At 45.0% G+C, this 26,985-nt stretch overlaps 1 protein-coding gene across 2 annotated transcripts in view; it reads right to left on the bottom strand.

Moving 5' to 3' along the window:
• LOC120062014 (short transient receptor potential channel 7) overlaps nt 1-26,985 on the bottom strand; it is a 67,645-nt gene that overhangs the window by 28,570 nt on the left and 12,090 nt on the right. For both annotated transcript variants that reach the window (XM_039011812.1, XM_039011813.1), the window contains exons 2-6: nt 16,762-16,944; nt 11,190-11,354; nt 8,659-8,875; nt 4,183-4,416; nt 2,697-2,961 (exon numbers count right to left, since the gene is read on the bottom strand). In XM_039011812.1, the coding sequence (XP_038867740.1) occupies nt 2,697-2,961; nt 4,183-4,416; nt 8,659-8,875; nt 11,190-11,354; nt 16,762-16,944 (1,064 nt within the window). The remainder of the gene's footprint in view (nt 1-2,696; nt 2,962-4,182; nt 4,417-8,658; nt 8,876-11,189; nt 11,355-16,761; nt 16,945-26,985) is intronic.

The raw sequence follows: 26,985 nt of genomic DNA, 5'->3' as shown, positions 1-26,985 counted from the left end.
TTTGTTTGTTCGTTTGTTCGGTTTATGTAGTCTGTTCCTGTTTCATGCGTTCTTCGTTCTATGTAAGTTCTTATGTTCAGGTGCGTCTACGTCGTTTGTTGTTTTTGTAGTTAATCAAGTATAGTTCGTTTTGTGTCTTGTTTAAATAAATAATATGTCATCACACAACGCTGCATTTTGGTTCAATCCCTGCTCCTCCTCTTCGGATGAAGAGGAGGAGGAAAGCCGTTACAATCTCACTGTTTCTTGGTTTTGCCCTCTCTCTCATTCATATTTTTCTTCATGTCTGTGCACAGATGCGTATCTTAATTTGATCATCCTGTTGTTTCATGACATGCAAACTTGTAGTGTATTCAAGGTTTAAAAAAAGCTTCTAAAGTTTGTGATTTTCACTTAAAAATTTATTTGTCCCACAGATGTCGATGAATTCGATGAATTCAACAAATTATTCACATTTCTTATTGCTGCAGGATTATTTTCCTGCTTCGAGAAACTCAGCCAAATTAGGATACAGCATCTGTATGTCTCGCTCTTTCTTCCTCTCCCTCTTTCATTTCCTCTCTCTCACCTCTCCTCCAGTGTCGGTGGCTCTGGCCAGTTTCCCTCACTGAGCCAGCCAAAAATCCACCTCTGCTGCTCTCCTTCTCACTCTAGTCTTTCTATCCCATCTCTACCCTCCATACTCATTCCTACTTTCCTCCTCTAGCCTTCATCGGTCTGTGGAGCATTTGTCATGCATGGCTGACTAGAACATAGAGACAGGCCTACTGCTTCTCCAGAGGTGCCTAGCTGACAATCCTGATAACCTACCGTGTGTGTTTGAGAGAGTGAGACTGAAAAAGTGTGTGTGCTTGTGTGAGTGAGTCAGTTAGCTTCTGAAGGCAAGACATAATAGCCACAAGGGCCTTTTGATTAAACTTTCTCCAGCTGCACCTCAGTAGTCTGAACCCTCAAGCCATCCTCCAGAGACCCTCGTTCACCCTCTCCCTGGCACCCACTCAGCGTGCCTCCACCTGGGGTATCATTATCACTGACACCTGCCTCCATCACCACCAGAGCCATCAACCCAGCCCTCGCTACCATCCTCCATCAAAACCTGCCCTGTCAACTATACTTAATCACACAGAGCAATAACAGACACATGCACGCACGTACGCACACACACACACACACATTAGTCATACAGCAACATAGAAAGGAGTGATGGAATGTATGTTGACACCTTCAAATATAGACAAACTCAACTGTTACTGGCTTTTTCTGATGCAAGCTGAGTCAGAAATGCAGTCATACTGACCCCTTGTGGCATGAGTAACAACTTTTCAATAAAGAGTTGACTCATAACAGCTCACACTAGCAATTCAAGAGGGAAAAATATTTGTGGAAAAATATCCTCAAAACTGACATCAGAAACAAATCCCAACTATGTTTCAAGGCAAAGTCTTTCATATTACAGACTGATCTAACTCGTGTTTGGGTAGAAACACATCAGCAACACTTAGACGATACTAATCGGCCTTAGAGTCCAAAATATAGCCCTGACACTGCGTATCCGCTCTGAGGGAGTAGAAGTGATGAGTCGGCCTTAGAAAATTTATACCAGTACCACCTTAGCAGACCGGCAGTTCTATGTGATCAGCCAAGCAGAACCCATCCTACACGCCACGGTTCTCTAACTCACAACTTAAAACACACTGACTGACTGACAGATGGACAGACTGACTGACCGACAGGCAGGCTGGACTCAAAACCCATTAGCAAAGTCACTAAAAGATGATTGCGTGGAAACTTTCAGTCTGAGTCATATGACACAGAAGAGGAGATAGGAGAGGAGGAGAGGAGGAGATAGGAGATGAGGAGAGGAGGAGAGGAGGAGAGGAGGGGATAGGAGAGGAGGGGATAGGAGAGGAGGAAATAGGAGAGGAGGAAATAGGAGAGGAGGAGCGGAGGAGAGGAGGAGAGGAGGAGCTGAGGAGAGGAGGAGAGGAGGGAAGAGGACTGACAGTGTCTGAATGTGTGTTCCTTCTCTCTCTAAGATAAATCAGGACAAATGGTTCCTAAATGAGCCTGCGTCAGGATAAAGATTATTGATATCACAAAGCAACGTTGCTAAAAACAACAGACGGACATTGAATGAGTCCCAATTTTGCCTGTCATCACTGATGTGAAAGGACTGGCAAGATTCCAGAAAACATCATGGCGGATGTCTACTAATAAACTGGACAGAGATGTAGCCAGACACTGCTTACAGCTGTCGTTTCAGAAGAGAGCTTTGATAGAAAGAAAGTACGGCTGAGTTTATATCTCTCTACACACTAATACGATGCAAAGTGTGTATGTGAACAGTATGTGAGTGTGAAGGGGAGAAGCTAGGGGTGTACTTGGCTCCCGGGTAGTAGGAGTAGAGGTTGAACATGCGCGTGTGTGTATGTGGTCCCACTCACGTGGTGAAGGCAGGGTTGTACTTGGCTCCCAGGTAGTGGGAGTAGAGGTTGAAGATGCGCGTGTGTGTATGTGGTCCCACTCACGTGGTGAAGGCAGGGTTGTACTTGGCTCCCAGGTAGTAGGAGTAGAGGTTGAAGATGCGCGTGTGTGTATGTGGTCCCACTCACGTGGTGAAGGCAGGGTTGTACTTGGCTCCCAGGTAGTGGGAGTAGAGGTTGAAGATGCGCGTGTGTGTATGTGGTCCCACTCACGTGGTGAAGGCAGGGTTGTACTTGGCTCCCAGGTAGTGGGAGTAGAGGTTGAACATGCCGATCATGAAGGCCACGAACACCATGATGAAGATCACCATGAACTTGAAGATGTCCTTCACCGTCCGGCCCAGGGAGATCTGGAGCGGGCCGAAGCTCTCGTTGGCCGGCAGGATGTAGGCGATGCGGGAGAAACTCAACACCACAGCGATGGCATACAGACCCTCTGAGATGATCTGGGGGTCCGACGGACGCCACTTATTCCTGGCTGAAAGGGGAAGGGAGAGAGGAGCCTGATCACTAGAAACAGACTTTGATTTCGGACGTGCGAACTCGTGATCCTCAGAGCCGAGAGTGCTGCTCAGACCACTGCGCTACGGCAGTTCACAGTTCTCTGGCAAACGGCGAGAATAGTAAGAATACTGATGATACCTGATGGTGATAGCATGTCCTTTTTATTACTTCGTTTTAAGCCATCCCCAAACCATAGCCCTAACCGTAACCCCTCGGAACTAATGCTTAAACTGTTCAACTTTGAGCTGTTCCTGTTTTAACCCTGTTACCATGCAGAATTAACCCTGTAAACGCGTGGAATTAATCCGTCAAACATATACGTTTATTCATAATACTTCACGTCTAAGCAAAACTATGAGATGTTGATTGGGGAGTGAGAGTTGAAAGTGAATGTAATTTCAAGGTAGGAAATTAAAGGAGAAGGGGTAAGGGAGAGAGAAACATGGATGGAGATGCAGGGATTAGAGGGACAGGGAGAGAGAGATATACATTAGAGAGAGAGAAAGGGGAGGGAGAGAGAAAATGAGAGTGAGAGAAGAGAGAGAGCAAAATACGAATGAGAAACAGATAGACGAACAGGAGGGAGGAAACATGAGAGAGAGGGATGTAGAGAGGGGGATGTAAGAAGTAGAGAGAAAGTGAGAGTGAGTGACACAAGATAGAAACACAGGGTAGAAGAGAAAAGGACAAATGAAAGGACATGAATGAAGCACTGCTGAGCTACGTCCTCTCATTAGACGTTGTTTGAAGATATGGGAGAGTGAAGTCTTAAGGGAATATTGGACAACTTACAGCGCCGGAGTGGTTCAATACGGAGACTTTGTTTACTCATAAGCACTTTGTTTTTATTCTTTGAAAAATACTTCCTCATTTCAAAACCACCAGGAGAGATAAACACATACGCACACAGACAACTACCAGAGATCGGGGTGTGTGACTGAGTGCGTCATTGTCTGTTGGCTGTTTCAAAGTGTTTGTGTGTAAACAGTGGGGAGGCTGGCATATGCGTGTGTATGCAGACTGCATAGCAGCTTACTTTAAACAGTCGTTGTCATAACAACCCCACACCACAAGATGACGGCAGTGATTAGGGGGCTTGAACAGTGTACTGTGATGGGTACTAGTCCACAGTGGCTAATGTAGACACTCGTAGAAGGGTAGAAAATGAGAATGCCAACTGTATATTTCCACGCACCATAGGTGTAGTAGGCAACCTCAGTAGGTAGGGACGCGTTGCGGATGTCTTCGTTGGTCACAAACTGGTCTACGTACAGCTGGGCCTTGGAGGCCTTGAGGAAGGCCATGAGCCGAGCGGTGAACGATGCTACGAAGATAGACAACATGCCGAAGTCTAACACATTCCATAGGTGATTCACGTACTCTCTAGGACCATCCACCCAGATCTCCTTGACCTCTGACCAGATCATACCTGAGAGACAGAGAGATAGAGAAAGACAGAGACAGAGCGTGAGAGCGAGAGATGGTGGTGGTCTGGGCCTAAACCACGCAAAAACAACTCTAGACACTATGGAACACAAAGCTTTTACTGTCTCATTCTGGTCTGATGTTTCTTGTCGGTTGAGAATGTCTGTATTTCCAATTTCTTTGATGAAGTCTGGGTTCCTGCTCTTTAGGCCAATGGCATATGACGCCTTTGGCCTAAAGAGCAGGAACCTGGACTTCAAAGAAATTGGAAATCCAGACATCGTCAACCGATAAGAAACATGGTATAAAGTATAAAGGAGATGGACCCACTGGTTGCCCTCTTGGTTACAGAGAGCTGGTAGTCCCACCCACCAAACTACCAGGTGTGAAACAGGGAAGAGACTCAGGTGTTATGCTAATTTGGTATAGAGCAGACCTAACCCACTCTATTAAATTAGTCAAAACAGGAACATTTTATATGCGTCTAGAAATTAATAAGGACATGTTCTCAACAGAGAAAAATGTCCTCATGTCTGCTACATATATTCCCCCAATAGAATCCCCAAACTTTAACGATGACAGCTTCTCCATCCTAGACGGGGAGATCAACCATTTCCAGGCCCAGGAACATGTACTAGTCTCTGGTGACCTAAATGCCAGAACTGGACAAGAACCTGACACCCTCAGCACACAGGGGGACAAACATTTACCTGGAGGTGACAGCATTCCCTCCCCCATTTGCCCCGCTAGACACAACTACGACAACATAACCAACAAAAACAGGTGACAACTCCTGCAGCTCTGTCAGACGCTGGGTATGTATATAGTCAATTTTAGGCTTTGATGGGACTCCTATGGTAGGTACACCTATAGCTAATCTCTTGGCAGTAGTACTGTAGACTACTTTATCACTGACCTCAACCCAGAGTCTCTCAAAGCGTTCACAGTCAGCCCACTGACACCCCTATCAGATCACAGCAAAATCACACTCTACTTGAACAGAGCAATACTCAATCATGAGTCACAAAAGGAACTGAATAATATTAAGAAATGCTATAGATGGGAGGAAAGTAGTGTGGAAATCAACCAAAAAACAATTAGGAAACAACAAATTCAAGTGAAGGTGTAAACTTGGCAGTAGAAAACCTAAACAGTATATTTGACCTCTCAGCTTCCCAATCAAATCTAAAAATGTCAAGGAGACAACCTAAGAAAATGAACAACAATGACAAATGGTTTGATGAAGAATGCAAAAACCTAAGAAAGAAATTGAGAAACCTATCCAACCAAAAACACAGAGACCCAGAAAACCTGAGTGAATCACTAAAACAATACAGAAATACACTACGGAAAAAGAAGGAACAGCACATCAGAAATCAGCTCATGTAATTGAAGAATCCATAGAATCTAACCACTTCTGGTAAAATTGGAAAACTCGAAACAAACAACAAGAAGAGTTATCTATACAAAACAGAGATGTGGGGATAAACCACTTCTCCAATCTTTTTGGCTCTATTACAACCAACAAACAGCAAAAACATATACATGTGTCACGACTTCCGCCGAAGTTGGTCCCTCTCCTTGTTCGGGAGGCGTTCGGCGGTCGACGTCACCGGCTTTCTAGTCGCCACCGATCCATGTTTCATTTTCGTTTGGTTTTGTCTTCATTATTACACACCTGATTTCTATTCCATCAATTATGTTCCTTATTTAACCCCCTGGCTTCCCTCTCTGTTTTGTGCGTTATTGTTTGTCATGTGGGTTCGTGTTACTTGTGCTTTGGATTTTGTGTTCCGTGTTGGAACATTATTCTCTCATTTTTTGAGTAAACTATCGGACTAAACTCATCTATGTGTCCTGCGCCTGACTCCACCATTCTCCATTTCACCAACACCCTCACAACATGATCACATACAAATCTTACAATCAACACAAGTGTGCAATTAAAATTGGCAAAAAACACACATTTCTTTCCACAGGGCCAGGGGGTGAGACAGGGATGCATCTTAAGCCCCACCCTCTTCAACATATATATCAACGAATTAACGAGGGCACCAGAACAGTCTGCAGCACTCGGCCTCACCCTACTAGAATCTGAAGTCAAATGTCTACTGCTGATGATCTGGTGCTTCTGTCCCCAACCAAGGAGGGCCTACAGCAGCACCTAGATCTTCTGCACAGATTCTGTCAGACCTGGGCCCTGACAGTAAATCTCAGTAAGACAAAAATAATGGTGTTCCAAAAAAGTTCTAGTTGCCAGGACCACGAATACAAATTCCATCTAGACACCGTTGCCCTAGAGCACACAAAAAACAATACATACATCGGCCTTAACATCAGAGCGACAGGTAACTTCCACAAAGCTGTCAATGAGCTGAGAGACAAGGCAAGAAGGGCCTTCTATGCCATCAAAAGGAATATAAAATTTGACATACCAATTAGGATCTGGCTAAAAATACTTGAATCAGTTATAGAACCCATTGCCCTTTATGGTTGTGAGCTCTGTGGTCCAGAGCCAACCAAGAATTCACTAAATGGGACAAACACCAAATTGAGACTCGGCATGTAGAATTCTGCAAAAATATCCTCTGTGTACAACGTAAAACACCAAATAATGCATGCAGAGCAGAATTGGGGCGATACCAGCTAATTATCAAAATCCAGAAAAGAGACGTTCAATTCTGCAACCACCTAAAAGGAAACAATTCCCAACCCTTCCATAACAAAGCCATCACCTACAGAGAAATTAACCTGGAGAAGAGCCCCCCGAGCAAGCTGGTCCCGGGCCTCTGTTTACAAACACAGACTCCACAGAGCCCCAGGACAGCAACACAGTAAGACCCAACCAAATCATGAGAAAACAAAAAAAAGAATTACTTGACACATTGGAATGAATTTACAAAAAAAACAGAGCAAACTAGAATGCTATTTGGCCCTAAACAGAGAGTACACAGTAGCAGAATACCTGACCACTGTGACTGACCCAAACTTAAGGAAATCTTTGACTGTGTACAGACTCAGTGAGCATAGTCTTGCTATTGAGAAAGGCCGCCATAGGCAGACATGGCTCTCAAGAGAAGTATAAGAGCACAAGGCGAAACCCAGATGCAGACATAGGAGGCAGATGGTTTGAGTCTTTGATATTTATAAATAATCCAAAAGGGGTAGGCAAGAGAATGGTCGTGGACAGGCAAAAGGTTAAAACCAGTTCAGAGTCCAGGAGGTACAGTGTGGCAGGCAGGCTCAAAGTCAGGGCAGGCAGAATGGCCAGGCAGGCGGGTACAGAGTCCAGAAAACAGGCAAGGGTCAAAACCGGGAGGACTAGCATAAGAGAATAGAAAAGGCAGGAGCATGGGAAACCCCACACTGATTGACTTGGAACATACAAGACAAGCTGGCACAGACAGATAGAAAACCCAGGTTTAAATACCCAGGGGATAATGGGGAAGATGGGTGGCACCTGGAGGGGGTGGAGACAGGCACAAAGACAGGTGAAACAGCACAGGGTGTGACAAGAAGACAGGCTATGTGCACCCTGCCCACAAAATGAGGTGGAAACTGAGCTGCACTTCCTAACCTCCTGCTAAATGTATGACCATATTAGCGACATATATTTCCCTCAGATTACACAGACCCACAAATAATTTGAAAACAGATCCCATTTTGATAAAGTCCCATATCTATTGGGTGAAATACCACAGTGTGCAATCACATTCACAAGCTTTGTGACCTCTTGCCACAAGAAAAGGGCAACCAGTGAAGAACCTATATTTATGTTGATTTATTTTCCCTTTTGTACTTGAACTATTTGCACACCATTACAACACGGTATATATACATAATATGACATTTGAAATGTCTTTATTCTTTTGGAACTTTGTGAGTGTAACGTTTACTGTTTCACTTTTTTTTTTCATTTCACATTTGTGTATTATCTATTTCACTTGCTTTGGCAATGTAAACATATGTTTTCCATGGCAATAAAAGCCCTTAAATTGAAATGGAATAAATGTGCATTTAATTGAGAGAGAGCGAGAGAGAGAGAAAGTAGAGACGGAGAAACCAGCAGATTTTTTTGTAATAATTTATCTTATGTTTGTGGGTACCTGTCTCTTCTCTCTCTCTTTTTCTCCATCCACCATCCTTTCCTTCTTTCTCTCTCTCCATTCCCTCACATTCTTCCTCTGACCTCCCTCATTTCCTCCCCTCTTACCTCTATCCCCTTCTCTCCCTCTCCCCTACTCACCCAGCACCCACTTCATGATCAGCATCTCAGTCCAGGAGAACTGAGTGGTCTTGACCCGGAACACCTGACGAGGGTGGTCAGTGATGGTCTCGTTGGGCAGGTTCTTGACCCCCTCAAAGCGGTCTGAGGCGTTGATGACCAGCAGGCCCAGGAAGATGGTGAAGGACACGGCGTGGGCCACAAACTTCATGAAAGGACTTCTCAGGATCTGACCCAACTAAAACAAACAGGGTCAAAAATACAACAGCTGTATTAGCCTTTCTTTACACTTAGCTCATAGCTGCTTTATCTAGGAAAATGTCTACTTACTACTGTGCTGTGGATGTCTTGCCTAGCTATCTTAAGATGAATGCACTAAGCGTAAGTCCCTCTGGATAAAAGCGTTTACTAAATTATTCAAATGTAATTATAAGCCCTGAATGCTGATTGGCTGACAGCCGTGGTATATCAGAACATATACCACAGGTATGACAAAACATTTATTTTTACTGCTGTCATTATGTTTGTAACCAGTTTATAATAGCAATAAGGCACCTCAGGGGATTGTGGTATATGGCCAATATACCACGTCTAAGGTCTGTATCCAGGGACTCTGCGTTCCGTCGTGCTAAGAACATCCCTTAGTCGTGGTATATTGGCCATATACCACAAACCACAGAGGTGCCTTATTGCTTAAATGTAATAATACCATGTTAAATGTGTACATAATATTGCAAAGAAACAGTATCACTGTCAGGAGGTGTCATAATAAACTGACTTAGTCAAACTATTGTGGACTATGGTCAGGAACCTGAGGCTGAAAAACAAAACATATTCAGTTAAGTCAGACTTAGGGATCAGCTAAGTCAGAATTGGAGTCAGACTCAATACTCCTGTCAATTGAATAGAACATTTCTCCATTGGAGGGTAGCTAACAGAACTTCTATTTTATTGACCCTCCAGTGGCCCATGTCCAGACATCAAGGTCTGAAGAGAAAACACTAAATAAGACAGTGTGTGTGAAATATGAATCTGGTTGTTTGTTCTACTATGCAGTAATAGAGAATCAGACAGGCACAGAGTGGTACACCAACACAAACACAGTTATGCTTCAGAGGGATGCAGATCGACACACTGAACATTCAAAACTATGCCCTCAAAATCACAGGCACATGTATTTGTAAATATTAACATGCACTCACATAAGTACAACCATACCCATATTGGCCAGCTTGTTCATTTAACACACAGCCATTGTGCTGTGTGCGTGTCCCACATCAACCAACAGATACATCAAGGGTGTTGATCACCACATTTACATCAGTCATTTAGCAGACACTCTTATCCAGAGCGACTTACAGACGCAATTAGGTGTAAGTGTCTTGCTCAAGGGCACGTCGGCAGATTTATGGGATTCGAACCAGCAACCTTTCTGTAACTGACCCAACTCTCTAAGTGCTCGACTACCTGCCGCCACATTGCCATCTTAACCAAATCAATCAGGCATGTGTCTTTCCCATCAGTTTACATCTGTTTACTCTGGACAGGAACTAGCTACGTCCCAAACTGCACCATATTCCTATAATGTAATGGACTAGTTTTGACCAAACGTAGGTGCACTATATAGGGAGAAAATATAGGGTTCCATTTAGATTCTCAGCAGAATGAGGTGGGGAGAGATCCTGCTGTACTTCTCAGTGTGGAGGGGTCTTGGCTGCCTGTGTCTCTCTCAGTAGGTGTTAGCAGCAGTAAAAGGGGTGACTGAACCCTGATATGGTCCTATTAAATGTAATGACTACAGACATCATCAGCAGAGACCATCTCTGATCACCCCCTCAATCCATACTCCCTCCATCCGTTTCTCTCTCTCTCTCTCTGTCTGTCTTTCTGTCTGTCGGACTCCCTCAGTCTCCCTGTACATCCCTCAGTCTCCCTCCTTTCACCTTAGTCTCTGTACATTTCCTCTCCTCTCTCTCGCTCACTCTTATGCATCCTTATCCACTCTCCTGTCACCATTTCTCTCCCTACCCACTTAATTCCCCTACCCTCGTCCTCTTGGCTTGCTCTTTTTATCTCTCTCTTCTCTTTCTATGCCCTTTCCTTTCTCTTTCTGTCTCTTCAGAGGCTGTGCCAGTGTCAGAGAGGATGCTGGGAGGGTTAAGGTTAGTGTGATACTTACAGTGTCTTCCTCCTGCTATAGGAGGAGTAGCCTCTCTAACTGTCTGTCTTCCATTGGTTAGAAATCATCTTACTGACAACAGCCCCTAGAACCCCCACAAGGGTATTACTGCTCCCATACTCCAGGTCTCAAACACACACACACACACACACACACACACACACACACACACACACACACACACACACACACACACACACACACACACACACACACACACACACACACACACACACACACACACTTTGACACTCAACCACTCACACCTGACAACCCCCCCCCCCCCCCCCCCCCCCTCCCCTTGTCTGTGTGTGTACTTGAGCACGCAGGTGTGTGTGTGTATACTGTAGGTGCGCCTGCATACATTCATTACCTTGCTGCAGGGCATGATCCAGTAGGCGAGAGCCAGGAAGGGCAGTCCCAAGCTGACCCCCAGAACGGTCCAACACTTGACCCCGATGGACTGCTGCCTCAGACCTGACAGGTTCTCATACCAGATAGTCAGCAGCTGCTGCTGGCAGTTAGGATGGGCCACAAACTACAGACAGAGAGAGAGAGAGAGAGAGAGATGGAAACACACTAAATGTAATTTAAAAACAGAGAGAGAGAGAGAGAAAGAAAGAGAGAGAAAGAAAGAAAGAGGAAGCGAGAGAGAGAGAGAGAGAGAAAGAGAGAAAGAGAGAAAGAGAGAGAGAGAGAGAAAGAAAGAAAGAGGAAGCGAGAGAGAGAGAGAGAGAGAGAGAGCGAGAGAGAGAGAGAGAGAGAGAGAGATGGATTACAGGCAACATCTGCACTGAGCTAAAGGCTAGAGCTGCCGCTTTCAAGGAGCGGGACCCTAACCCAGAAGCTTATAAGAAATCCCACTATGCCCTCCGACAAACCATAAAACAGGAAACGTGTCAATACAGGACTAAGACCGAATCGTACTACACTGGCTCTGAAGCTCGTCGGATGTGACAGGCCTTGCAAACCATTACAGACTACAAAGGGAAGCACAGCTGAGAGCTGCCCAGTGACATGAGCCTACCAGATGAGCTAAACTACTTCTATTATTGCCTTGAGGCAAATAACACTGAAACTTGCATGAGAGCACCAGCTGTTCCGAAGACTGTGTGATCACGCTCTCCACAGCCAATGTGAGTAGACCTTTAGCTTCTTATGGCTGCAATCCCGTTAACGGGATCAACATCCGGGGAAATTTCAGAGCGGCAAACTAAAAATACAACATCGTAACATTAAACATTCTTGAAAATTCAAGTGTCTTACATCCTTCAAAAGATTAGAATCTTGGTAAACAGACTGCGTTTTCCGATTTAAAATAGCTATTACAGAGAAAAAATGCCATGCTTTTGTTTGAGAAGAGCGATTATCAACAACAAACTTTTTCCGCCATGACAGGTTTGACACATTCACATCTGAAGGTAAAATTATGACTTACATTCTGATATCTTGCTCTTATTTCTCCTCCTGAGGGTCCCAGTGATCAAATGAAGTGGCGTTTACTTTGATAAAATCCCTTTTCATAGCCTAACGCGAAACATTTTGTAATCCGCTTGTGTCGTGAATTCCGTCTCTATCAACTTTTGACGAAGCATTCGAAGTAATTACACACACTAAACAATAATTTATCTAGTCATGGTTGGTTTCATTGCAATCCTCTGGATGTTTGTAACACAGCCATACTTGATGGTTCTTTTTGCGGGGCGTATTGACCGAAAGGAACTGATTTGAAGACAACGAGCAATGACATCATTGCGCACCAATAATATTAGCGAAGTGACCAATGACCACTGAGCTTCTTGAAATCTAGCTTGGTAGATAGCCAATGAGCTGAGGTAAACGCCAGTATGTGATGGTTATGGGTTGAACCACCAGCCCTTGTTAGTAAACACACGCGTAACGAACTTCATTCGCCATTGACGATCAGACTTTTTGCAGACAAACGCGTTACGCACAGCAGTATTTTGTGAAGAGTATTTTCAACGATTTCATAGAAAACATCATGGCGAATGAATCAGGAAAAGCGAAGTCAAAATCTAAGTATACAGATTTGCACCAAATTATAGAAGTAATAGATAGGGAAAGTGAGACAGATTTTTTGCTTGAAGAGTCTTTGAGTGAGCATAGTTTTGACTCAAATACCGAAGAGATGTTTCTGCAAGGAGAGGACATAATTCTGGACTGGTAAGTGCTAATGCCGTTGTTTGAAATATAAATAATTTGATATTTTTTTCGCAAAAATATTTTATATATATATATATTTTTTGCAATTTATAGAAATATAATCAGTAATGAAATGTGTGATAAAATGTGTAAAGTACACATTGGCTATACATAGTGTGTGTATGTATGTGTATGACCCATAACCTGTGTGTGTGTGTGTGTGTGTGTGTGTGTGTGTGTGTGTGTGTGTGTGTGTGTGTGTGTGTGTGTGTGTGTGTGTGTGTGTGTGTGTATATATATATATATCTGTTATCATCTATACATAGTCACTTTAATAACTCTACCTACATGTACATATTACCTCTACTAATCGGTGCCTCTGCACATTGACTCTGTACCGGTACCCCCTGTATATAGTCTTGCTATTGTTATTTGACTGCTGCTCTTTAATTACTTGTTACTTTTATTTCTTATTCTTATTCATATTTTTTTTTAAATCCATTGTTGGTTAGGGACTCGTAAGTAAGCATTTCACTGTTGTATTCGGCGCATGTGACTAATACAATTTGATTTGATTTGCGCAATAAACAAGCCAAGAATAAAGGTTCAGTCAGTTCCCTGCATTCAAGTTGGATACAAATCACAAACATTTGCTGGCAAATTCCAACTTTTAAAATAATTTAAACTCTTCAAGAAGTGCACCACAGGAAAAGTCTGCACTTTAAATGGATCTGTTCTTCCTGTCTATTCTCCATCTCTAATGACTAATAATAGTTCATCATTTAGTGGGTGCTTATATTTGTCCTGTTCAACACATGCACAATTGTGCATAATATAATAACATTTGTGATTTGGAAATGTGTTTTTTTGTATATCCCAACTCTCCCTGAGACACCCTCTAAGTGTGTGTGAGTATACGTGTGTGTGTGCGCATGTCTGTGTCCCTCAGTTTACACACTAGTATCCGGAGCCAGTCTGGCAGGTTGATTAACACACTGGGAAACACTGCTTTGGGAAAACAGCCCATACACTACACTTTACTGTGTCCCTGGATGCTTACAGACAGGCTGGAGTCTACCATATTATGGCTTAGATAATATGCGACCTTATGGTACTAATGTCTCATGATGTTTCAATACAGGATCATCAACCATAAGGTCAGATAAACATGCACACGTTTATTGTTGAACTGTGTGTGTATGAGTGTGTGTGTGTTTGTGTGTGTCAGTCTCTGTGAGTCCCGGGTAATGAAGGGAGAGGTGATGTGGTTTGACATTTAGCTGAAACACTTCTGGTATGAGAGGGATAAGCACTCTGAGACAGGCTTGATAGTCTGATATTTACAAACGCTACCAGGCCTTGGGACACACCCACCCACCCACCCACCCACCCACCCACCCACCCACCCACCCACACACACACACACACACACACACACACACACACACACACACACACGTGTGCTGCATCACTACTGCAATACTACATCACTGATCCAATGCTCTCCCTGAATTGTCTAGATTGAACCTAAATCCACATTTTCTTATACAATTACACCAGTTAACAATAAGGTCAAACAGACAAATGCGCTCAAATGCTTCATGTACAATCAATGCTATCCAGTGGTGTAAAGTACTGAAGTAAAAATATTTTAAAGTACTACTGAAGTAGTTTTTTGGGTTATCTGTACTTTACTTCACTATTTATATTTTTGACAACTTTTACTTTTACTTCACTACATTCCTTATGTAAATTTCCCCTGACACCCAAAAGTGTCACACCCTGGTCTGTTTCACCTGTCTTTGTGCTTGTCTCCACCCCCCCTCCAGATGTTGCCCATCTTCCCTATTATCCCCAGTGTATTTACACCTGTGTTCTCTGTTTGTCTGTTGCCAGTTTGTTTTGTTCGTCAAGCCTACCAGCAGTTTTCCCCGTGCACCTCTTGTTCTAGTTCCTGTTTTCTAGTTTTCCTGGTTTTGAGCATTTCTGCCTGCCCTGACCCTGAGCCTTCCTGCCGTCCTGTACCTTGTCACACCACCCTGGATTATTGACCTCTGCCTGCCCTGACCCTGAGCCTTCCTGCCGTCCTGTACCTTGTCACACCACCCTGGATTATTGACCTCTGCCTGCCCTGACCCTGAGCCTTCCTGCCGTCCTGTACCTTGTCACACCACCCTGGATTATTGACCTCTGCCTGCCCTGACCCTGAGCCTTCCTGCCATCCTGTACCTTGTCACACCACCCTAGATTATTGACCTCTGCCTGCCCTGACCCTGAGCCTTCCTACCGTCCTGTACCTTGTCACACCACCCTAGATTATTGACCTCTGCCTGCCCTGACCCTGAGCCTTCCTGCCGTCCTGTACCTTGTCACACCACCCTAGATTATTGACCTCTGCCTGCCCTGACCCTGAGCCTTCCTGCCATCCTGTACCTTGTCACACCACCCTAGATTATTGACCTCTGCCTGCCCTGACCCTGAGCCTTCCTGCCGTCCTGTACCTTGTCACACCACCCTAGATTATTGACCTCTGCCTGCCCTGACCCTGAGCCTTCCTGCCGTCCTGTACCTTGTCACACCACCCTAGATTATTGACCTCTGCCTGCCCTGACCCTGAGCCTTCCTGCCGTCCTGTACCTTGTCACACCACCCTAGATTATTGACCTCTGCCTGCCCTGACCCTGAGCCTTCCTGCCGTCCTGTACCTTGTCACACCACCCTAGATTATTGACCTCTGCCTGCCCTGACCCTGAGCCTTCCTGCCGTCCTGTACCTTGTCACACCACCCTGGATTATTGACCTCTGCCTGCCCTGACCCTGAGCCTTCCTGCCGTCCTGTACCTTGTCACACCACCCTGGATTATTGACCTCTGCCTGCCCTGACCCTGAGCCTGCCTGCCGTCCTGTACCTTGTCACACCACCCTGGATTATTGACCTCTGCCTGCCCTGACCCTGAGCCTGCCTGACATTCTGTACCTTGTCACACCACCCTAGATTATTGACCTCTGCCTGCCCTGACCCTGAGCCTGCCTGACATTCTGTACCTTGTCACACCACCCTGGATTATTGACCTCTGCCTGCCCTGACCCTGAGCCTGCCTGCCATTCTGTACCTTGTCACACCACCCTAGATTATTGACCTCTGCCTGCCCTGACCCTGAGCCTTCCTGCCGTCCTGTACCTTGTCACACCACCCTGGATTATTGACCTCTGCCTGCCCTGACCCTGAGCCTGCCTGCCATTCTGTACCTTGTCACACCACCCTAGATTATTGACCTCTGCCTGCCCTGACCCCGAGACTGCCTGCCGTTCTGTTCTTTACGGACTCTGATCTGGATTACTGACCTCTGCCTGCCCTTGACCTGTCGTTTTGCCTGCCCCCTGTTCTAGTAATACACTTTTGTTACTTCGACACTGTCTGCATCTGGTTCTTCTCCTGAAATGTGATACAAAAGTACTCGTTACATCTTGAATGCTTGGCAGGACAGGAAAATGGTCCAATTCAAGCACTTATCAAAAGAACATCCCTGGTCATCCCTACTATCTCTGATTTGATGGACTCACTAAACACGTGCTTCTCTTGTAAATTATATCTGAGTGTTGGAGCTTGGCCATTTTTAGGTATCTTTACTTTTACTCAAGTATGACAATTGGGTACTTCTTCCACCACTGATGCTATCAGATAAATACTGGCATGTAAACTTAAACAAAACGTAACGTTAGTCATTTACAACAGTGTCAAGCAATGCGGTCAGGTTGCAGTCCTGGTTAGGGTTTCTCACCTTTTTGACCTCATATTTAATGGCCAGTTTGACGCGTTCGAGGCAGGGACGGTTGTTTTCGCTGGGCGAGGCATTGTCCACGTCACCGTTCAAGATGGCCTCCACCTCCTCTGTGTCTCTGCACTGGTCCAACACCCCCACGACAAAGTCCTTACACTGCATGGACAACTTCCTGTAGTCGTTCTATGGAGAGAGAGAGAAAGGAAGTGGGGGGGGGGGGGTTGAATGGTGGGAGGATAGAGATTGAGGCCGAGAAAGGGACACATAAAAATAGCAAGGATGGAAAGAGAGGAGAGAAAAGAAGAGAGAGAAGGAAAGAGATACTAAAGAGCAACTGAAGGATATGAACAACTTCTCTGATAGAAAACAGTCTATGTGGAATCAATATTAACCCATAAGAGTCTTGGGGGTGGGGGGTTTCTACTAAGTTATATGGAATTGTTTTCAGGTCAAACTAACTATCATTTTGCTATTTGATTTGAAGTGTTAAAAAAATAGAGAAAAAACATTTGATTAAACATTCTTTTTGGCCTTGCTATTAGCCCATACAAATGCATTGACTAAGATATTCACTACATGCAACAACAGATAGTCCCCCAAAAATACAAAGGAAGTTTGTTTTGAAGTGTCTGTCCTTTATCTGAGCAATATAACAAAGATCAGGAAAAATGTGTTATTTTTTTGGACATGTACTCCTTATTTTTGGAACTAACCAGTGTCCATATATACTCCAGTTATTTGTTCAACTGCTACCGGGGGACCTTCAGATCAGTCTTCTGAGGCCTGTGGGCATCCTAGAGTAAAACCGACATGTACGTGTTCGTGTCTCACCTTTACACAGATGGGTCATAGTAGTGTGTAGCCCAAACTGTTCAGATGCTACAGACAGAAGTTGGCAGATCAGCTGTACCATCTTCAGACGAGTCCCAAGATGCTTGTGGGGGTCATAGAGACCAAACACCATCGTGTTAGTGAGAGTCTCATCTTTCCATAGAGAGGTCATAATAGTTTGTAGGCCAAACCGTTCGTACGATACGGTAGAGTAGACCACTCTGGCTTGGTTGCCTTTCACCGCAGATGGTGTTACATAGGCGGATGTTGTCGATACAATGCAAAACAACAGAGATCTCTAGTTTAAACTGACAGATTTTATGGTTAGTTTTTCTTATGTTTATTAGATTTCCGCAGGGTGCGGACATCGACCTTAGAGTAAATAGGATCATTTTGGTCATAAAGTCAGACTTCTCCAAAACTGAGATCTGCAAGATCATTTGAAAAAGATTGAATGTCACATAATGAAAGGTACTGAGTTTTCCTTGGGTTGGGTTCATTTCAATCCTTCCCACAGCTGGCAGCACCCAAGTAATCATTCATTTGGAGTGCAGCTGCACACGACCCAATCATATTACCCATGGTCAATTTGGTTTGACATCTGATATCCATATGTGGGGATAGTAAGGGACCATCAGTAAATGACACAATGTACATGCAACAATATTTTAAAATGTCAATAGCTTAAAATTGAAATGTCAATAACCTTTCAATGACTTAAAAACCTCTAACCAACTATACATTGTAAAAATTCATCTACAAATATTGAAAGCATTTAATAAGATAACTAAAAGATGTGCAACATGAAAATATTGTTCCATTTACACTGTGCAATTTATTGATGATCCCTAACTTGTCACGGCCGTCGTAGGGAGGAGACCAAGGCGCAGCGTGATAAGCGTACATTCTTCTTTATTTAAAGAATGAACACTGAACAAAACGAACAAAATAACAAAATGAACCGTGACGCTAATGTGGCTAGTGCAGACAGGCAACTAAACATAGAATAAGAACCCACAAAACCAAAAGGGAAAATGGCAACCTAAATATGATCCCCAATCAGAGACAACAATAAACAGCTGCCTCTGATTGGGAACCAATTCAGGCCACCATAGACATACATATGCCTAGACTTACAAACACCCCATGACATACAAAAACCCCAGACAATACAAAACAAGCATACCCACTCTCGCCACACCCTGACCTAACCAAAATGATAAAGAAAACATAGATAACTAAGGTCAGGGCGTGACATAACTAGCCCCATAGACACGCTATCCAAAGTATTACCAACTTTGCCACGGTCACTCATGGCTGGCTGAAACTAATTTTGGGGAAAAGTTGACTAGCTTCCTAGCTAGCCTAGGCTACTTCCAGAAACAAGACGTGGTTAGACTGTTTATAGATGGGGGAGTGACTATTTGGGTTTCCGTTTTGGCATAGTGAAAGTACAAACACTTCCCACGTTACAACACACACACGAGAGACATGCACGTCAAAGCACACCTCCAAGACTCAAATCTTTCTCTCAGTCGCATTTCCTAATGAGGAAAATTGAAACCCAGGCTAAATCAGGAAGTTCAGCCCCCCTTAAAGGTGCAGAAGATAAGGAGAAGCGAGAGATGAGTGGTAGAATGTTCCTGTAGAGGGAGTGAAGAGAGAGATGAGTGGTAGAATGTTCCTGTAGAGGGAGTGAAGAGAGTGATGAGTGGTAGAATGTTCCTGTAGAGGGAGTGAAGAGAGTGATGAGTGGTAGAATGTTTCTGTGGAGGGAGTGAAGAGAGAGATGTGTGGTAGAATGTTCCTGTAGAGGGAGTGAAGAGAGTGATGAGTGGTAGAATGTTCCTGTAGAGGGAGTGAAGAGAGAGATGTGTGGTAGAATGTTCCTGCAGAGGGAGTGAAGAGAGAGATGAGTGGTAGAATGTTCCTGTAGAGGGAGAGACGAGAGAGATGAGTGGTAGAATGTTCCTGTAGAGGGAGTGAAGAGAGAGATGTGTGGTAGAATGTTCCTGTAGAGGGAGTGAAGAGAGAGATGTGTGGTAGAAAGTTCCTGTAGAGAGACGAGTGGTAGAATGTTCCTGTGCAGCTAGTGTTTGTATAATGCCTTGATTGGCCGTTGGAAAACCAGGTGCAGCTCTGGAGCCAATTTCACAGCTTTCAGCTCTGACACTACACTCCCCCTCTCCTTCTCTCCCATCCCTTCATATTATGCCATCTCTCTTTCACACACATTTTTATTCATTTTCCAAACACTCCCTCTCTCTCTCTCTAAAACCTACATTTCTCTTGCTGTATCTCTTCCGATCTCATTCTTATATTTCTCTGCCTCATTCATCCATTCACCCAGTGCTCCTTCTTCCATCCTTCCATACTCCCGCCTCCTTATGTGCTCCCTTGAACCCCAAAGAGCTCTGCAGGCCAGTGCTTGAGGTCCCTCAGATATGCTAACGCACACAAACTCATAAACAAACCACACACACACAAATTCAAGCTTGACACATGCACTCACCCCCACGCGTGTGGACATGCACATGCGTGCGCACAACAGATAATCCATCAGTGTATTTCATTTGCACGAAAACATACCAAATCTGCCAACCAATGCCTCCAGGACCAGTCAAAATGGTTTGTCGAGCTAAATGTCCACAGAGACCGAAATGCATATTTTGGATTTTTTTTATTGAGTACAGGCTTTCTTTTTTTTTTCACTCTTATCAATTAGGTTAGTATTGTGGAATAACTACTATGTTGGTGATCCATCTCGGTGTCCTCCTATCACAGCCGTTAAACTCTGTAACTGTTTTAAAGTGACCATTGGCGTCATGGTGAAATCCGTGAGCAGTTTCCTTCCTCTCTGGCAACTGAGTTACGAAGGATGCCTGTATCTTTGTAGTGACTGGGTGTATTGTATTGATGTAATTAATAACTTCACCATGCTCAAAAGGATATTCAACATCTGCTTTTTTATTTTTTACCCATCTACCAATAGGTGCCCTTCTTTGTAAGGCATTGGAAAACCTCCCTGGTCTTTGTGGTTGAATCTGTCACGTTCGTCGTTTGGAGGAAGAGAGAAGGACCAAGGCGCAGCGTGATACGAATACATTCTTCTATTTATTTAACACGAAACGAAGAACACTTAAACAAACTAATCAAAATGAACGTGAAGCTATATATATATATAAAGTGCAGACACAAGCAACCAATACATAGACATTAACCCACGAAATACCCAACGGAATATGGCTGCCTAAATATGGTTCCCAATCAGAGACAACGATAAACAGCTGCCTCTAATTGAGAATCAATCTAGGCAACCACAGACATACAAACACCTAGAATAGTAAACACCCCATAAACATACAAAACCCCTAGACAAGACAAAACACATACATCCCCCATGTCACACCCTGACCTAACCAAAATAATAAAGAAAACAAAGATAACTAAGGTCAGGGGGTGACAGAATCTGTGTCTAAAATTCACTGCTCAACTGAGGGACCTTACAGATAATTGTATGTGTGGGGTACATAGATGAGGTAGTGTCACGATCGTCATAATAAGCGGACCAAGGCGCAGCGGGATATGAAGACATCTTCTTTTATTAAAGATGACGAAACACGAAACGAACACTTTTACAAAACAAAACAACAAACGACCGTGAAGCTACAAACGTAAGTGCATACACAAGCTACAAACGTTCAACATAGACAATTACCCACAAACACCTAAAGCCTATGGCTGCCTTAAATATGGCTCCCAATCAGAGACAACAATAAACAGCTGTCTCTGATTGAGAACCAAATCAGGCAACCATAGACTTTCCTAAACACCTACACTGAACACAACCCCATACATACTAAAAACCCCTTAAACAATACACACACCCTAAACTAGACAAAACACACAAACATCCCCCATGTCACACCCTGACCTAACTAAACTAATAAAGAAAATCAATATAACAGAGGCCAGGGTGTGACAGTACCCCCCCCCAAAGGTGCGGACTCCGGCCGCAAAACCTGACACAGAAGGGGAGGGTCCGGGTGGGCCTTCCTATGGTGGCGGCTCGGGTGCGGGACGTGGACCCCCCTCCACCATAGTCACTAACCGCTTTGGTGGCGCCTTTGGAACGGCGAGTCCCGGACTGAATACCATCCCAGAGGGCGCCACTGGACGGAGGGGCAGCTCCGGACTGAGGGGCAGCTCCGGACTGAGGGGCAGCTCCGGACTGAGGGGCAGCTCCGGACTGAGGGGCAGCTCCGGACTGAGGGGCAGCTCCGGACTGGCAGATGGCTCTGGCGGATCCTGGCTGACTGACGGCTCTGGCGGATCCTGGCTGGCTGACGGCTCTGGCGGATCCTGGCTGGCTGACGGCTCTGGCGGATCCTGGCTGGCTGACGGCTCTGGCGGATCCTGGCTGGCTGACGGCTCTGGCGGGTCATGGCTGGCTGACGGCTCTGGCGGGTCATGGCTGGCTGACGGCTCTGGCGGGTCATGGCTGGCTGACGGCTCTGGCGGGTCATGGCTGGCTGACGGCTCTGGCGGGTCATGGCTGGCTGACGGCTCTGGCGGGTCATGGCTGGCTGACGGCTCTGGCGGGTCATGGCTGGCTGACGGCTCTGGCTGGTCATGGCTGGCTGACGGCTCTGGCTGGTCATGGCTGGCTGACGGCTCTGGCTGGTCATGGCTGGCTGACGGCTCTGGCTGGTCATGGCTGGCTGACGGCTCGGGACAGACGGAAGGCTCAGATGGCGCTGGGCAGACGGATGGCTCAGTTGGCGCTGGGCAGACGGATGGCTCAGATGGCGCTGGGCAGACGGATGGCTCAGATGGCGCTGGGCAGACGGATGGCTCAGATGGCGCTGGGCAGACGGATGGCTCAGATGGCGCTGGGCAGACGGATGGCTCAGATGGCACTGGGCAGACGGATGGCTCAGATGGCGCTGGGCAGACGGATGGCTCAGATGGCGCTGGGCAGACGGATGGCTCAGATGGCGTTGGGCAGACGGATGGCTCAGATGGCGTTGGGCAGACGGATGGCTCAGATGGCGTTGGGCAGACGGATGGCTCAGATGGCGTTGGGCAGACGGATGGCTCAGATGGCGTTGGGCAGGCAGGCGGCTCAGACGGCGCTGGGCAGACTGATGGCTCAGATGGCGTTGGGCAGGCAGGCAGCTCAGACGGCGCTGGGCAGACGAGCAGTGCAGGCGGCATTGGGCAGACGGCCGACTCGGACCTGCTGAGGCGCACAGTAGGCCTGGTGCGTGGTGCCGGAACTGGTGGTACCGGGCTGGGGACACGCACCTGAAGGCTAGTACGGGGAGAAGGAACAGGGCATACTGGACCCTGGAGACGCACATTAGGCCTAGTGCGTGGTGCCGGAACTGGTGGTACGGGGCTGGGGACACGCATCTCAGGATGAGTGCAAGAAGCAGGAACAGGACACACCGGGTTGTGAAGGTGTACTGGAGACCTGGTGTGTATAGCCGGCATCAAATCTTCCGGAACTTTAACACAAGTTTCAGGCTGAGTACGAGGAACTGACACAGGTGGCATCGGACAGCTAACACGCTCCTCAGGGAAAATGCCATGCATACTCTGCCAAATCAACAGCTCTCTCTCTTCACTCTCCTCCAATTTCGTCAACAACTCCTCGAATGTCTCATAATCTCCCCTTCGTTCACTCTCCTCCAATCTGTCCAATAACTCCTCGACAATCTCAGACTCACCCCTCAACTTCGCCGACTGCTCCAAGTGCCCCCCCCCCCCCAAGAATTTTTTTGGGCTGTCTCTCGGGCTTCCTACCGTGTCACCGTGCTGCCTCCATCTCTGCCTTGGGGCGGTGATATTCCCCTGGCTGTGCCCAGGGTCCTCTCCCGTCTAGGATTTCCTCCCATGTCCAAAAATCCTGCGATCGCTGCTGTTGCTTTTTACTCCGCCGCTTGGTCCTTTGTTGGTGGGTAATTCTGTCACGATCGCCATAATAAGCGGACCAAGGCGCAGCGGGATATGAAGACATCTTCTTTTATTAAAGATGACAAAACACGAAACGAACACTTTTACAAAACAAAAAACGACCGTGAAGCTACAAACGTAAGTGCATACACAAGCTACAAACGTTCAACATAGACAATTACCCACAAACACCTAAAGCCTATGGCTGCCTTAAATATGGCTCCCAATCAGAGACAACAATAAACAGCTGTCTCTGATTGAGAACCAAATCAGGCAACCATAGACTTTCCTAAACACCTACACTGAACACAACCCCATACATACTAAAAACCCCTTAAACAATACACACACCCTAAACTAGACAAAACACACAAACATCCCCCATGTCACACCCTGACCTAACTAAACTAATAAAGAAAATCAATATAACAGAGGCCAGGGTGTGACAGTTAGTCATTCAAAAATCATGTTAAACACTATTACTGCTCACAGAGTGAATCCATGCAACTTATTATGTGACTTGTTAAGCAAATTTTTACTCCTGAACATATTTAGGCTTGCCATGACAAAGGGGTTGAATACTTCTTAACTCAAGACATTTTCAGCTTCTCATTTTGTATTAATTTGCAAACTTTTCGAAAAACATAACTCCATTTTGACATTATGGGATACTGTGTGTAGGCCAGTGACAAAATATTTCAATTTAATCCATTTTAAATTCAAGCTGTAACACAACAAATGTGGAAAAAGTGAAGGGGTGTTAATATTTTCTGAAGGTATGTATCTATGAACTCTGGGCTGCACACCACATCAAGCCATCTCTGAACTGTACTTTAAATAACTGCACTATACTGCATTGGCACTCAGTCCATCACTCTGCATTTAGATATACAGTGGGGAGAACAAGTATTTGATACACTGCCGATTTTGTAGGTTTTCCTACTTACAAAGCATGTAGAGGTCTGTCATTTTAATCATAGTGTGAGAGACATCTCAACTGTGAGAGACAAAAATCCAGAAAATCACATTGTATGATTTTTAAGTAAATAATTAGCATTTTATTGCATGACATAAGTATTTGATACATCAGAAAAGCAGAACTTAATATTTGGTACAGAAACCTTTGTTTGCAATTACAGAGATCATACGTTTCCTGTAGTTCTTGATCAGGTTTGCACACATTGCAGCAGGGATTTTGGCCCACTCCTCCATACAGACCTTCTCCAGATCCTTCAGGTTTCGGGGCTGTCGCTGGGCAATACGGACTTTCAGCTCCCTCCAAAGATGTTCTATTGGGTTCAGGTCTGGAGACTGGCTAGGCCACTCCAGGACCTTGAGATGCTTCTTATGGAGCCACTCCTTAGTTGCCCTGGCTGTGTGTTTCGGGTTGTTGTCATGCTGGAAGACCCAGCCACGACCCATCTTCAATGCTCTTACTGAGGGAAGGAGGTTGTTGGCCAAGATCTCGCGATACATGGCCCCATCCACCCTCCCCTCAATACGGTGCAGTCGTCCTGTCCCCTTTGCAGAAAAGCATCCCCAAAGAATGATGTTTCCACCTCCATGCTTCACGGTTGGGATGGTGTTCTTGGGGTTGTACTCATCCTTCTTCTTCCTCCAAACACGGCGAGTGGAATTTAGACCAAAAAGCTCTATTTTTGTCTCATCAGACCACATGACCTTCTCCCATTCCTCCTCTGGATCATCCAGATGGTCATTGGCAAACTTCAGACGGGCCTGGACATGGCAGGTCATTGACCAGGTCCTGCCGTGTAGTTCTGGGCTGATCCCTCACCTTCCTCATGATCATTGATGCCCCACGAGGTGAGATCTTGCATGGAGCCCCAGACCGAGGGTGATTGACCGTCATCTTGAACTTCTTCCATTTTCTAATAATTGCGCCAACAGTTGTTGCCTTCTCACCAAGCTGCTTGCCTATTGTCCTGTAGCCCATCCCAGCCTTGTGCATTTCTACAATTTTATCCCTGATGTCCTTACACAGCTCTCTGGTCTTTGCCATTGTGGAGAGGTTGGAGTCTGTTTGATTGAGTGTGTGGACAGGTGTCTTTTATACAGGTAACAAGTTCAAACAGGTGCAGTTAATACAGGTAATGAGTGGAGAACAGGAGGACTTCTTAAAGAAAAACGAACAGGTCTGTGAGAGCCGGAATTCTTACTGGTTTGTAGGTTTTCAAATACTTATGTCATGCAATAAAATGCAAATTAATTACTTAAAAATCATACAATGTGATTTTCTGGATTTTTGTTTTAGATTCCGTCTCTCACAGTTGAAGAGTACCTATGATAAAAAATTACAGACCTCTACATGCTTTGTAAGTAGGAAAACCTGCAAAATCGGCAGTGTATCAAATACTTGTTCTCCCCACTGTATGTACACTGATACTGTACATTTGTACATTCACTTTCTATCAACTGTATAATCCACTTTCTATCAACTGTATAATCAATTTTCTATCAACTGTATAATCCACTTTCTATCAACTGTATAATCCACTGTATATTCCTGTATAATCCACTGTATATCAACTGTATAATCCCCTGTATATCAACTGTATAATCCACTGTATATCAACTGTATAATCCACTGTATATCAACTGTATAATCCACTGTATATCAACTGTATAATCCCCTGTATATCAACTGTATAATCCACTGTATATCAACTGTATAATTCAACTTTATATCAACTGTATTATCCACTGTATATTTTTATATCACTCTACCTAATTGTATATAATGTATGCATAGCCACGGGAAGTACTTTGGGGGTGGGGGTCCAGCACCCTCAGCACCCTTACATCCCTACGGATATGAATGTATGTACATTTTTTGTAAACTCCTCTGTCTGTATTGTGTCTCTAAATGGTGTCTATCACAAGCAGCACCATGTCACCAAGTCAAACTCTCAGTATGTTGTCTATCACTAGCAGCACCATATCACCAAGTAAAACTCTCAGTATGTTGTCTATCACTAGCAGCACCATATCACCAAGTAAAACTCTCAGTATGTTGTCTTTCACTAGCAGCACCATATCACCAAGTACAACTCTCAGTATGTTGTCTATCACTAGCAGCACCGTATCACCAAGTAAAACTCTCAGTATGTTGTCTATCACTAGCAGCACCATATCACCAAGTAAAACTCTCAGTATGATGTCTATCACTAGCAGCACCATATCACCAAGTAAAACTCTCAGTATGTTGTCTATCACTAGCAGCACCATATCACCAAGTAAAACTCTCAGTATGTTGTCTATCACTAGCAGCACCATATCACCAAGTACAACACTCAGTATGTTGTCTATCACTAGCAGCACCATATCACCAAGTACAACACTCAGTATGGTTTCTATCACCAGCAGCACCATATCACCAAGTAAAACTCTCAGTATGATGTCTATCACTAGCAGCAC

Source organism: Salvelinus namaycush, chromosome 17 (genome assembly GCF_016432855.1).
Source record: "Salvelinus namaycush isolate Seneca chromosome 17, SaNama_1.0, whole genome shotgun sequence".
Classification (NCBI taxonomy): Eukaryota; Metazoa; Chordata; class Actinopteri; order Salmoniformes; family Salmonidae; genus Salvelinus; species Salvelinus namaycush.
The sequence above is the reverse complement of the archived record's forward strand: the minus strand, read 5'-3'. Positions and strand labels throughout refer to the sequence as shown.